The sequence below is a fragment of the Coenobita brevimanus genome, chromosome 71 (assembly GCF_032717465.1).
Source record: "Coenobita brevimanus isolate Jiangsu-jjx chromosome 71, ASM3271746v2, whole genome shotgun sequence".
Classification (NCBI taxonomy): Eukaryota; Metazoa; Arthropoda; class Malacostraca; order Decapoda; family Coenobitidae; genus Coenobita; species Coenobita brevimanus.
In genome coordinates, this window is record NC_137024.1 from 44786905 (window position 1) to 44801423 (window position 14519).

The following is a 14519-nucleotide window of genomic DNA, read 5'->3' on the forward strand; positions in this document are numbered from 1 at the left end:
ATTACTTCCATCCTCTATGTTCAACAATTCCTTAAAGTGTTCTCTCCATCTGCTCACTTTTTCTCCCGTCTCTACTAGCAATCTACCATTTTTATCTTTCACTCTCCAGCTAACTTCATCACTCGGTCTAACTCTCTTTACCTCTTTCCAGAACATTTTCTTACATTCCCTCCACTTTATACTCAAATTTCTTCCATATTCCTCATCCACTCTCTTCTTACTCTCTCTCACTAATCTTTTCACCTCTCTCTTCCTTTCTGCATATAAGTCTTTCTTCCATCTCTCAACTTCCTCTACGCCCACTTCGCATCCACACGCTATATGTTTTTTTCTCTTTGCCACGGCCTGTCTCACCTCTTCATTCCACCATGCTGTTCCTTGCATCCCCTTTCCTCTTCTCTTCATCCCACACCCCACCCCACATGTTGCACAGATTTCTTCTGTGAATATCTTGCACACACCTTCTACGTCCCCCATATGCTTCAAATCATAATTACCCAATCACCCATCCTCTTGCAACCTTTTTACCCTCCTTTATGAACTACTTCCTCCTGTCCCTCCCTTCTTCTGTTCCTCCATTTAATCTAATTCTTGACTTTCACCACCACCAAGTGGTGGTCAGAAAGTCCACTCCCCCAACCTCTATATGCTCTTGCATCCATTACACACCTGCTCACTCTATCATCCACACACACATGATCAAACATTGCCTTCTGTTCATTCAGTTCACTACCCACCCTTCTCATCACTTGCCATGTACACCTGTGGATCATTTTGTATCTAAAGAGGGTATTGGCTATCACCAACCCCCTCCCTGCACAAATGTCCACTAGAGCACTGCCATTCTCATCCACTTCTGCAGGCATACCCCACTCACCAACTACTCCATCCACCTTCACATTCCCTACTTTTCCATTAATATCTCCAATCAAAAACACTCTCTCATTCCTTTCAAACTTTTCCATGCATGCTTCCACATCTGTCCAGAACTCTTTTTTTTTTTTTTTTTTTTTTTACTCTACTTGCACGACCTTCCGTTGGCGCAGACACGCACACAATCGTCCACATTTGTAGTCCAATTTTCAATCTCACCCACACAATTCTTGAGCCAACTGATCCATAATCTCCTATATTCTCCTTTCATCTCTTGCACACAAACAATACATGCTCCTTTTGCCCTCTCATTCTCACCCACTCCTGCGCATACACCCCATCGATACTCTCATTCTGTCACACTGTCACCTCTCCATTTAGTTTTGGTTAATCCACATACATTCACTTTTGCACCCTCAAGCACCTGGACAATCTCTTTCTCATTCACGTCATCGCTTGCACCCCTTACATTCCATGTCGCAATCCGTGCCATGTCCTTTGTTCGGTCCTTAGTCATCGCCTGTTGGTCAGTCCTGGTCCAAGGCTTCTTGTTCGTATTTTTAGTTATATGTTTTCCAGGGAGGTGCACTAACCCTCCGCCAACCCACTTGATGTCACGGAGGGAACACGTTGTAGTGAAGGAGACAGAATCTATTCATCCCTTCAATACGATGTCTTACGTTCATTTTATTTGAAGGATAGAATCAATCTTCAGTACTACCTTCAGGATGGGCGTTTTTTGTTACTGCCAGCTGGTGGTATTCAGGCCTTGCGGAAAAGGGCTAAGGATGTATGGCCAGTCCCAGGAGCCAGACTGAATAAGCATTATAATGGTTCTCGTCTCGCTAAGAACCAAATTGGGAAAAAATTAAGTGAACTCTGTACAGTATGATCATAATTTTGGACCAGATAACTTCTTATATTATACCACTTGTTACTGATATAATATTTTATAAATACTGAATATGTGAATGTGTTCTGGTAATCCTGTGTTTTACGAAAAGTCATTAAAAACCCAAAAATGAAGTATAAATGTTCCATGTCCTCATAAAATGTATCATGCCCTCAATGTTTCCATATGTCATTACATAAACTGTGTTGTACAAATCAACCTTTTCAGTCCAAGGACGTCTTCATTTCGTCCTAGCTAAAGTAATACTATTTTGTTCAAGTTGGGAGACTCCCTCTCTTAGTGATGGAGTTAACGGAGGCTGTAGCAAATCCCTCCAGTTCAAAATATCTATCCTATGCTAAATATAACTGCCAAATGAAAGCAAGAATAAAACAAAATATGAGTCCTCAGGCTGAAAGGGTTAGCTGTGAAAATGGTAGCCCAATGATTCTTAATTATAATTATGCAATGGTATATTATGCTTTGCAAATAAATGCCGTATAATTCTGGAATGAACTGCTGTCTGGAGTTCAAAGCATTTTCAAAGTCTTCAAATACTGTAACAATTAATTCAATTTAAGGAGAGCATACAAGTACAAAATACAGCAGAGCATAAACATACTGTACTTGAGTGTTTTGTCACTGTGTGCCATACAGGTGATAATCAAGTGCATGACGAACACGGTCATCTGGCTTGTGAACTAGATGACTAATGTCGTGAAGTGAAAGTCGTTGTAAATTAAGCTTAAAGCTGTGAAGTGCTTGCTTCAGTATATAAAGCAATTTGAAGGTAAATTCATTTCTGGTGGCTAACTATTCATGTTGACGACAGTGAAACTGCAATGAAAATTGCTCAAATAAAGTATATAACATTTTAAAGCTTGCTAGCTGGAAGAAATGCCCCATAGGAAGTAGCTCACCAAAAATGTATGGCGACTCTTACCTTACAATGACACTTCCACACTTCACACATTGAAATCTTTTTGCTTAACTGGAAACCAAATGTATTAGAAAACTGCAAAAAAAAATCTGCTACCTACATTGACGTTAGAACCACGGCAGAGACCTGTATGGTAGTATCTGCCTCACACACAATCAGGTTAAGAACTTTTCTCTAAAGCTATCTTCCTTATTACTACATTAAAACTACATATATTTTCGATACAGCAATGTGCATATACTTCATCTACATTTATCTCTTCCAAGCCCAGTGTCGTTTAACGTAATTTTAAACCTTATGCATAAAACTTATGTACAGTTACATTATATGTATGAACTAAGTACACTGTCTATATAAACAGTTTGCAGAAAAATGAACTCCCTACAAAATATGTCCTTCACTTCAAAATACAATCATGTACTGATGTCATGCATTATTTAATAGAACTTTTCAGTCTAAAGAAACTGTGTGGATCAGTCTTAAGTATTAAATAAATCCTCATTGATAAATCACTCTGTATGAATTAACTCTTAGGTTTATACTGCCTATGTCAACATTACTACTGAAGAATGACGAGCAAAGTATTATAAAAAAAAAAATACAGAGTAATGCAGAAATTGAAGGGTGAGAATGATGTACAGGATAATGATGAAAATATGGGTACGGCTGGCGTATGACAGAAGCTTTGCAGAAATTTATGCCTATCTGAGGTTCTGTCGAGATTAAGAAAACCTGTTATAAATACTAATACAAACCATTCAAGGTTATATTACGCTATGTTAACCAGTGATCTGCATTACCCTACTTACCCCATGGCCTGAGCATTCAAGAGCATTGTTATTGGTCTCACAGTGTCCCGGCTCTATGAAGGGGTAGAGTGACTCGCAGGTTTGGTTGACACAGATCAGCTTCTCCCCACACGCTGTTCCATCTCGTACAAGAGTCCAGTCCCCGCCCCCCTTCCTCGCATCAGACGACTCATACCGTACAGTTCTGAAGAGAAGGTTAAGTGTAAAATAACCGTGTTTCTTACAGTCTGATGTGCTGAAAAATACATGGTGAACAGTGTGTGCAAATGTGTGAGCTTATAGTAATTTGAAGTGCTGAAGTGTTTTGATATGAAGAATAAGTGGGATCCTGTTAGGCATTTTGAGCTGAAGAGTGAAAATTAGTGACCTTCTAATATTTTACGAGCTGAGAGTTCTTAAGTGAAAAATATGGAAATATTACTGAGCTTGCAGTCTGATAAGCTGAAATTCTAAGATGAAGGACAGATGTAAAAATTGCTAAATTTGTTAGTCTGAAAAGATGGACTTCTGAGCTGGATATCAAGTTTTGTACGGACTAAAGAAAAAATTACCGAGTTTCTTGCAGTTTGATGCGCATAGAGTTCTGTGGTGAGGAACAGATGAAAGACTGACTGGGTTATATCGTATTTAAGGTGCTATGGTTACCAACTTCACACAAACGAGTAGGTAAAGTAATAGGCTTAATTAATCTTGCTAGAAGGCCTAATGGGCTCTGCTATGCTCACTCGATGTAGTGCTGCTCTCAGGTGACTGTCTATTCCTCTCTTTTTTTCCCCTCCTTTCTCTTCTGTCTTTCCTCTTCCTTTTGTCTACGGGTGACTCTACACTGAGTGACAAGCCAAATAGTTTCATGTACACCAGGAAACCATTTACTACGTTGGGCGGTAACCATGTAACAAATTAGGGCGCCTGGTGGTTGAGTGGGTAATTAAGGCGTTCCAATCGGATTGAGCCGGTGCAGGTTTATATCCAAGGGTGACTGAAGTTCACTGTTCACGTAATGCCACTCAGCGATGAGTGATGCTGGTCACTCTTTATCTTAAATGTCAGGACCAACTTGTCTAGCCCCGGGCTCCTACGTTCCTCATAGGACAACACAGGATTAGATGATGACGATGATGATCATAATGATGATGGTGATAATGATTTAACTCACTAAATGTCAACAGAAAATCTACTTTCTATTGTACATAAAATAAAGATTAAAAAGAACTTTATTACGATGAAAACGATTTTCTTCACCAAAGAGACTTTTTGATTGGTATGTCATATACAGCCTTCAATAAATCCTTCAAAAGGTGAGGCCTTTCCCTCTATAAAAACTTGCTTGGGGATAAAAAGTGAATATGGCGTCACAATGATGGAGGAGTTAATGATAAAATATGTAACAAACAAGCTTCAGCCAGCCTAAGAGAGAATGTACTATACTCTGCAGTTAATGCCAAACTCTGAACTACAACCATATACTACTGAACCCCTCTTCTCCGAGGACTTTTTTCTTATTCCTTATTTTCTGTCCCAAATGACTTTATTCAGCTTAAAAAGTACAAAGGAGGGCTCAACAAAGGCTCTATCTAACCCAATCGGTTCGAAAACTCAATCCTTAAGTGAATAACATTATCTGGAGAAAGCAAGAGCAAAGCAGAATATGCATAATCGGATTGAAAAGGTTAATACAAACCAGGGATATAGAGTCATCATCATCATTATCTAATCCTGTGTTGCTCCATGATGAGCGTTGGAGCCCGGGGCTAGGCAAGTTGGTCCTGACATTTAAGATGAGACTGACAAGCCTCACTCATCCCTGAGTGACATTACGTGTGCAATAAACCCCAACCACCCCTTGGTTATAAGCCTGCACCAGCTCAATCCGACTGGAGCGCTTTAATTACCCACTAAACCACTGCACGCCATAATTTAGATATATGGTTACCACCCAGCGTAGTAAATGGTTTACTGGTGTACAGGAAACCATTTGGCTTGTCACTCAGTGTAGAGTCACCTACAGGCAGAAGGAAGGGGAAAGAATGATAGAAAGAAAGACGAGGAAAGATGGAAATGAGGAAGGAAGAGAGGAAAGGGCAGACACCAGAGAACAGCACTACATCGAGTGAGTGGATGGTAAGCGCCCCCACCTACCACCTACGGATATTGAGCAGGAGAAGAAAAGCATAGGAGGAGGAAAAAAGAATACTTGATTATTTTGTGTTCATTATTTAATTATAAGTAAATATTTAACAAGAGATGTAGTGGTGTTTGAGGAAGACTGCGAGATAACGCTGATTTTATGTGTGCAGTGTGTCGGGGAGAGCTGGTGGAAATTGTCAGGCGTGAGAGGATTGAACTTGCTGGTGAGTCTCTTGAGTGTGTGGAAGAGTTTGTTATTTGAGAGGCATGTTATATGCTGGAGGTGGGGCTGGAGCTAGCTTTGTGGCTAGGGTGAGGAATGGTTGGAAGAAGTTCAGGGAGCTGTTGCCTCTCCTGACATTGAGAGGGCTCTCCCTACGTGCTAGGGGATCTTTGGATGCAGCATGTGTTAGAAGTGTAATGCTGTATGGTAGTGAGACCTGGGCAGTAAAGGATGAGAATATTCGCAGTCTTAAACGTACAGAAATGACAATGATTATGTGGATGTGCAGCGCGTCCCCCGAGTGCAAGGCCTTGGGGGGGGGGCTAGGTTTACGATGGAAGAGTTGAGAGGTAGGATGGGACTGAAGTGTATTGATGTTGTGATGAGGAGAGGCAGATTGAGGTGGTTTGGGCTTGAGGAGAGGATGGGGAATGATAACTGGGAGCAGAAAGTGAGAAGCGTTAATATTAGGGGTAGGGATGCAAGGGGCAGACCAAAAAAGACATGGGACGAGGTCATTAAGTGTGACCTCAGGCTTAAGGGACTGAAGAGGGAGGTTGCCAGAGATCGAGCAGCATGGAAAGCCGCCATTAGGTGACCAAGGCCGACGAATGCAAGCATGTTGGAGCCTTCAAAAACGAAACCAAACAAAACGATTTAACAACTTCTTTGTTTCCCTCTATTAAAAATTTTCTCAAGCAGACCAAAACAAGTATCTTCAGTAAAGGGGCCGTCAAACACACATTTATAATACCGGTAATACTGACGTGTTTGGAGACTTTTCCCACTAAGGTGACAGATTCTGCTAGCTAAGGAGGCTCCCTAGCACTTTTTCCTTACTAGCGTGTTTCTGGATATGGCAGGTTAATATTTTCTTGTGACATACCAAGTCTACATTAGGCAGATACACCGTAAGTAACATACATGAGATTATTACGATTTAATAAGCATCGTATATCATAAGAGAAAAATAATTTAACAGAACCTGTTTGAGCGAGAATACAGACCAACACACTTTCGAAAGTGACATTACAAATGGGTAACATGAAGACGATGTCGATAATTTTATACTCGTACTAAGGTGAGGAGGATATGGATAAAACTATACTGATAGGGAGGGGAGGATGAAACCCACCTTCAATTCATGCAAAAGTGGTAAGATCTGAACTCAGTTTTACTTACAGTAGGGTAAGAAGACTATTAACCATTTAGACCTCATACTAGGGTTGAAAAAGATGTGGGATGAAGGAAATGTGGCCTCATATGTGTCCATTTTGGGGTGAGAATGATGTATGACTGAACAATATGAGGAGCTGCCTCATATTGTTCAGTCTCAGTGAGAAACATCTGGACTTCTTCCGGTTCATGCTTAGGCATTAGGCTAAACCAAGGTAACCACACACTAGGGTTGGGATTATGTGGACATGTAAAGCGACTCCAATATATACTACTGCACTTCCCTTTATTTATATATAGGTGAGGAAAATTTGGACCTAAATGCACTCATACCAAGGCAAGAAATATGTGGATCTGAAGATATGACCCACCTTGAATCCGTACAATGATCAGGACTTCCTCTTACGGTACTCATACTAGGGTGCTGAGTGTGACCTACTTGCACTCATACTCGTGTCCGCCCATGGCCACGATGGTTCGGGAGTAACTCTGGTCAGTGTTGGGGGAGACCGGATGTTGCATCCCCTGTTGGCACTGCAGCGTCCCACACATGATATTCCTGCAATATACAGCTAGATTAACATAAACAGCACAGTATCTGTAAATGTTCCAGCATCAGCACACACTGACATAATCTCAGTATTAACTGCACACGCATACATACAGTTCCAGTACAAAAAGTAAATAAATGCGCTCTTATGTACACATACATGCACACTCTCATACACATGCACACAAGAATGAGCGCGCGCACATGCACGCGGGCACTTGCTCTCACGCACACGAGTATGTACACACGTGAGACACACACACACACACACACACACACACACACACACACACACACACACACACACACACACTGAAAAATCAAGGGAGAGGTCAATGCAATAATCCGTAACCATAAAAAAAAAAAAATCATGTTTCCAGTAATAACTATCACTTTCAACTGTCTGCCACATCCTTTCAGTGTGAACTCAACCTCTAATGGCATTCCTTAAAAAGAATGGGTCATTCACTGGCCCTGCCTTTGTCTGCTTGAGGAGGAGTGTGGAGTATGATAACTGCTTTTCGGTATACCCTACACCTAAGCATACGTGCTGTAATGTCACTAACAATTTCTGTACTTAAAAAAAAAAAAAAAAAAAAAAAAAAAAAAACTGTAGGGGCAGGATTTTGGAATTTTGTTAGTATAAATTTCCTTGGTAATGGTAATCTACAGTAGTTAAAATGAATACGAATTACTAACACTTTTACTAATACCTGTAAAAAACAATTTACTACCTACTGCAACACAACTTACCCTAATTCACACTTGATGTAACTGCCATTGTGATGACGCCCACAGTTGCCATAGATAACACCATCCACATTAAACTGCCTGTAGCACGTTTCATCAGACGCTTGGCCACCTAAAGAAGCGGTGAATCAAATTATTAATTTCGGTTTAATTTCGGTACTTAGTAACAGAAATCACATGGGCTGAGAATAGGCAGTGGTCCAAGTGGCAAATTATACATCTGAAAGCTCTTTTAGTAATTAATGTTTTAAATCTTTCAGAATATTAGCATATTGTACTACTGAATTTGCTAAAATCATCATAATCATTGTCACCCAATCTCGCCTTCTTAGGTAGGGAAAAAAGTCAAAACGATGATGTTAAATGGGAATGGCAGGATTCAGAAACATGAAAATACAAAAGCAGAAATAACATCAGAATGCTCACTGAAAAGGTAATATTCATTCACTCATCATTCAAACTTTCGAAATATTAAACAACCGAGTGAACTAAAATGAATGCAGCTCTTCAATATTGTTGAGTCACGTGAAGGAAAAACATAGAAGCTCAGTTATTATGAAGAAACTAAACTCCATGCCTTGGCAAAACAAAGAAGAGTAATACATCAAACTTTTCCACTCTGTCTACTGCAGACGACTGTCGCCAATACAATGGATGTTGAAACCTTGATAACCCAATAAGAGAGAAACCTTGATAACGCAAAGGTAATATGATGTTGCTACAATTGTAAGATCAAAATGGATATTTTGGAGCGAACTAACAAAAATTAGAATACTAAATACGGTATTCATTTTCAATAGGTGAGTGCGGCTATTGTAATTGGTAACTATGCTATGAAGGAACAAACTGGACATGAAACCACTGCCAATAAATATAAATCCACACATCTGTTTGACGGCGTACTGGTCGACAACTAGAAAATTATAAAATATTTTGTTGAAATTTCCAATTTACTTAGGTAGTAATGTCCAACAAAAAGGGTAGTTGTGTAGCATCTAGCTAGCATCAATACTAAATGAAGTAAACATTATACTGTATTCGGTGGTTGCCACTCCCATATTAACGTCTCTTCTAGATGTACGGACCCATAGTTAGGTTACCATACTCTAGTATACTAAAAAAATAAAAGATCAACTCACTTTCCACGGTACAATTTCCTGACAGGTAACCTTGTAATCACATCTAGGGGATGCTGTAATGGTACCTTCAATACGAGATATTGCTCTTAAGCTGACAAAATTATCCTGTAATTGAGACAATAAGATATGGGAAGGCGTTCATGGAGACAGTGTTTAATATCTTCAGAGTTCATCTTTAAGGTAAGTAAGATTTTCTGATGTCAGCAAGACTGAAATATAAAAAAGACGATTTTACTGAAGATGCTAACTCTTCATTAAGATGCCGTCCTTTATATTTTATTCTTGCTATCTTCAGATTATTTTCTTTAGCTCTAGGGGACCTAAGAAGCTGGTAGGGTTATAAAAAGTCTTCCTTAACACCTGCAATGCAATGGTGTTCTAACATGGGAAAAAACTGTCCGACATTAGCTCAAACAAAACAGAAAAATGCATAATCGGGTTATAGGTGTTAAAGTCAAAAACCCCTTCACACGTACCATATCCCCAAATAACTTCACACTGGTTGTTGAGCGTGGGGCAATTCCCCTTGAAACAGTAGCCCTTGCCATTGCCACACTTGTTGCCAGTCTTCTTGTAGATGTCCATGGGGCAGGATCCGTGGAGTCCGTTGCAGAATTCGGGGATGTCGCATTCGGTCTGGGCCTTCCGACACAGGTAGCCTTTCGGCCGTAGCTGTGAAATATAAAGCACGGTATATTAGGGGTTTGGTTATCGATATTTAGATAGATAGACGGATGGATGAACATACGGACAGACAAATGGAAGGATAGTTAGCTCCATGGAAAGACAGAATGAGTCTTAGTAAATATTAACAAATTAATATCATTAACAGAAAAACAGCAATGATAAACAAAAAATATTAATTGAGGTTGGAAAAAAAGGCTCAGATAATGATGGAAAAAACAGCAACAATGAAAACACTAACAGCTAATCCATTATTATCCCATGTTGGCCGCTGTGGACCCACTGGGGTGGAAGGGCCTAATGTACGGTTACCAAAGTCTTGATCATTTCGGCCAGAGCAGACCACTGGCAGCGATTTACTGTGCGCTGAAAAACCTCTGGTCACGTCTTGGATTCAAACCATGGCGTCATTTCCGATCTGAGACCTGTATAACTACTGCCAAGGCTTTATGAAGAAAAAATGAGACAGTAAAGGATAAGGCTAATGATGCAGCAATTAGATAAAAGCAACACAGATAAAATAAGAACACAAAAGGAAACTACAGACAAGAATGAAAAAAAATGGAGAAACATATTACGGAATTACGATAGTAATGTCTATACAGAACGGAAATAAAATTCAACCATTATTTAAAAAAAAAGATAATTACTTAAAAAACATTTAAAGACCAACAAAGAAAAAAAAAACGTTATTTCATAAATGAAGGAAACTACATAATAAGGAAAATCATAATTACAAGAGAAGATCTCAAGAAGAGATTAAAGACTGGGACACACCAGATACACAATACCAACGCAACAATAAGATAGTTAACATAAAGGTTCTGGGTCAAAAATACGAATCAAAATAATAGTTGCTGTGCAATCCCAGAATCATTTAACACTTACAATCTCTGGAATAATAATAATAAAATAAAAAATGTAACAACATTAAAACAAAAATGAAAAATAAAGCACTAAATGTCCCCACAAGTAAGAAAAAAAACGATATTACTCCACTGGGGTGTAATGGTTCATGGCTGGGCAAACGTAATCTGTAACATGAAAAGGAAGGGAACTGACCTACAGTACACCCGTTTTTGCAGACATACAAAAGAAACACCTCACGTCACCTCTGCAAGACTCTAAACTGTTTTCGAATGCTATTTTCGACAATTTCGCGCCGTCATGTCGCGTGCGTTCGCCAATTTTTTTTTTTTAATATTTTTCTGACACTCCCTGGACTTACCTCGAACCAAAGCAAAATGAATTAGACCGATATCAATTACAATTCTCGTGAAAGAAACGAACAAACGGACAGACAGACATTTCCACGTGTCGCAATTTCCGATAGTATCGTGCTGTCGCGTCGTGCGCAATCACCATTTTTTTTTTTTTTCCAACGCTCCCTAGACTTGCCTCGAGCTAATGCAAAAAATTTGGTTGACACCTATTACCGTTCTCGTGAAGAAACAAACAAATGCACATATATACACAGCTTGAATTTGATCTCTCTCTCTCTCTCTCCCTCTCTCTCCACACACACACACACACACACACACACACACACACACACACACACACACACACACACACACACACACACACACACACACACATACACACACACACACACACACACACATATATGTGTGTGTGTGTGTGTGTGTGTACCGTATATATATAAGGTTAACACTGACACACTTATGATATTAGAATAAAAAAAATGATAAAAAACTAGGCTGAAGTGCGTCACTTCTCACGAATCACAGCATTAGGAATATAATTTATGGACACTGGAAATATAACTGTTGCAATATAAAAGTACATAAAAAAAGAATAAACAGTAATACTTCTGATGTCACAAAAACTATGCTGAAGCTTCTCACTCTGCATTTATCACACTAAGAACATTAATGGAGAATGAAACACAAAAGAATAACGGAAAATACACATACAAAAAGACTGTCGCACCGGCAACGTTAGAAAAAAAAATCGATCAAACACTAATACGAAGAGTCTTGCCATGAAATAAAATAATGCACCCAAAAGTTAGCATACGAGTGCCTTACCCTGCACTTATCACAGCATGGCCCCGTGGCACATTCGGCCTCCAGCTTGAGTCTGCAGGTGAGGGGGTCGCAGCAGGGGTCGATGCGTCCACACTGCTCTCTACTCCCACAGTCGCACTGCTCACCCTCGTCCACTCGACCGTTCCCGCACTTATACAGCTGAGGGAGACGAGATGTAGAAAGAAGGCGGAGATGGCCAGGCAGAGAGAGAAAAGGTGGTGTATCTTCCTCGTGAAGAAATGGAAATGCAGAAAGAGGGTGATAAGATTTGGAAGGACGGGAGGTAGAAATGAGGTGTCAAAAGAAATGGAGATATGCACATGCCGAAAAGGAGGTGTAGAAAGAAAAGAGGGTGTACAAAGATGGAAAAGAGCCGAGAGGAAAGTAGGGACACTTACTGAGGAAAGGGAAGAACAAAGAGAGGAAAAATGTGATGCAGAGAGAAAGAAAAAGAGAAAGGGACATGTAGAAGGGAAGAGTGGGGCTGGAAAAATAGTGAGGTGTACAAAAGAAAGAAGGCACAGACAGAATGAGAAAAGGGGGAGTGCTGGGAGAAAAGGAGGATCACACGGAGGGAAAATGCCATTTGAGGGAGAGAAGTGGATGTATGGAGAAGGAAAGAAAGTACAGGGAGTGACAGGAATACTAATGTAAGGGGAAAGTAGCAGCAGGTGCAAAAGCGAGTGGCCAAAAAGGAAAGTGAGCTAAAGAGAGGTACAGCAGATGTAAAGATGTGTTTTTGGAAGGCAGGAATGAAACAAAAAATGAATGACAACACTAATATGCACAACAATCAATGACAGAGATGACTAGAATTACATAATGTCTACCAGACCACGCTCAAGCTTGTACTGCTCATAAAGGGGACAGGAGAGTTTGGGGGATAGGAGGGCTGGGGCTTAGCCAGAATTTGTTCCAAAGCGGTTTGGGGAGGGGGGGGGGGAATGATGCAAGAAAAGGACGAGGATACTTCTCTGCACCAATATTGTAATCAGGAAATTATTCTTGCAGCAGAAATGACCTCGAGAAATGTTACTTATTTGCACCAGAACCGTAGTCAAGAAGTGTTACTTCTATGCAGCAAAACTGAAGTCAAGGTATGTTATTTTTCTTTGCCAAAGCATAGTCATGAATTTTTATTCCTCTCTACCTGAAGTAAAGTCAAGAAATGTTACTTCTTTGGATGAGAACTGAGGTAAAGAAACGCCTTTTTTTTTTTTCTTCTTTTTTTCAACAAATCAAACCAAAGAATTATAACACGAATTAGTCACCAAACTCGCGGTACTGATATTGCTAATGGTGCTCCTTCTTTATTACCAGTGACCTCTAATGTCTCCCGACTGGTGATCTCAAATGACCTCGGAGGTCAACCTCACATAGCCTATGTCGTAACTGGAGGTCAGGTGAGTCTCCATGCCAATAATTGGGCTGTTGGGTCCAGTCGTTCGAGCGTGTATTACCAGTGACTTCAAATGACCTCAGGCCAGTGACCTCAAATGACCTCGGAGGTCAATCTCACATAGCCTATGTCCGAACTGGAGGTCACTTGGGTCTCCATGCGAAAAATTTGGCTGCAGGGGTACCCGGCGTATCGGTGACCTCAAATGACCCATATCTGAATTTTGACCCCCCTATTAATATCCTTGAGTCACCCTGATTCCGAATATATATGGGTCTGGGGGTTTCTGGCCCTTGGTTTGTGCGTGACTGAATGAAAAACAAACACACAAACAAACAAACAAAGCGGCTCTTTTATATATATAGATATATATAATGAAATTATTATTTCCAATTTTCTTACATATTGTCCAGTTGCGCACATAAATATAATTTCGTCATGATTATTACGAGGTAGAAAGCGATGGCTTTCGACACCCAGCAATACGATCTTTGGAGTCCACCAAACTTTAAAGAAAAAGTATTGTATATGAGTTTCATAAATGTTCGACTTAAAAGGGTATCGATGTTGCTGTCCACAGCTGTACATGTCGCCGGCCATACTCAAGATAACACTGTGAAGAACGATCATGAAAAGTGGCCACGGCGACACTGACATTCAATCAATCAATCAATCACTTCCTGTGGCACCCCACGGGACGCATTGGGCCTCGATGAACTCTCTCCACCAATATCTGTCTCTTACCATCTCCTTCAGGTCCCACCAACACTCCTCCTCTGCTTCTCTTTTCATGGTCCTTAACCAGATTTTCCTCGGCCTCCTCTTCCTATTGCAGTTCACTCTCGCACATCCTGTATTACACTGCCTTCTTTTTTATATATATGTCCCAGCCATTTCCAGCGAGAC

The 14519-nt window shown here is 40.3% G+C and overlaps 1 protein-coding gene across 1 annotated transcript in view; it reads right to left on the reverse strand.

Annotated features, from left to right (window-relative positions):
• The window catches only part of mmd (disintegrin and metalloproteinase domain-containing protein mind-meld), a 540350-nt gene that overhangs the window by 53896 nt on the left and 471935 nt on the right, over positions 1-14519 (reverse strand). Inside the window, exons 15-19 of the mRNA XM_080277960.1 lie at positions 12215-12438; positions 9956-10151; positions 8344-8452; positions 7480-7599; positions 3515-3698 (exon numbers count right to left, since the gene is read on the reverse strand). Of these exons, the coding sequence (XP_080134086.1) occupies positions 3515-3698; positions 7480-7599; positions 8344-8452; positions 9956-10151; positions 12215-12438 (833 nt within the window). The remainder of the gene's footprint in view (positions 1-3514; positions 3699-7479; positions 7600-8343; positions 8453-9955; positions 10152-12214; positions 12439-14519) is intronic.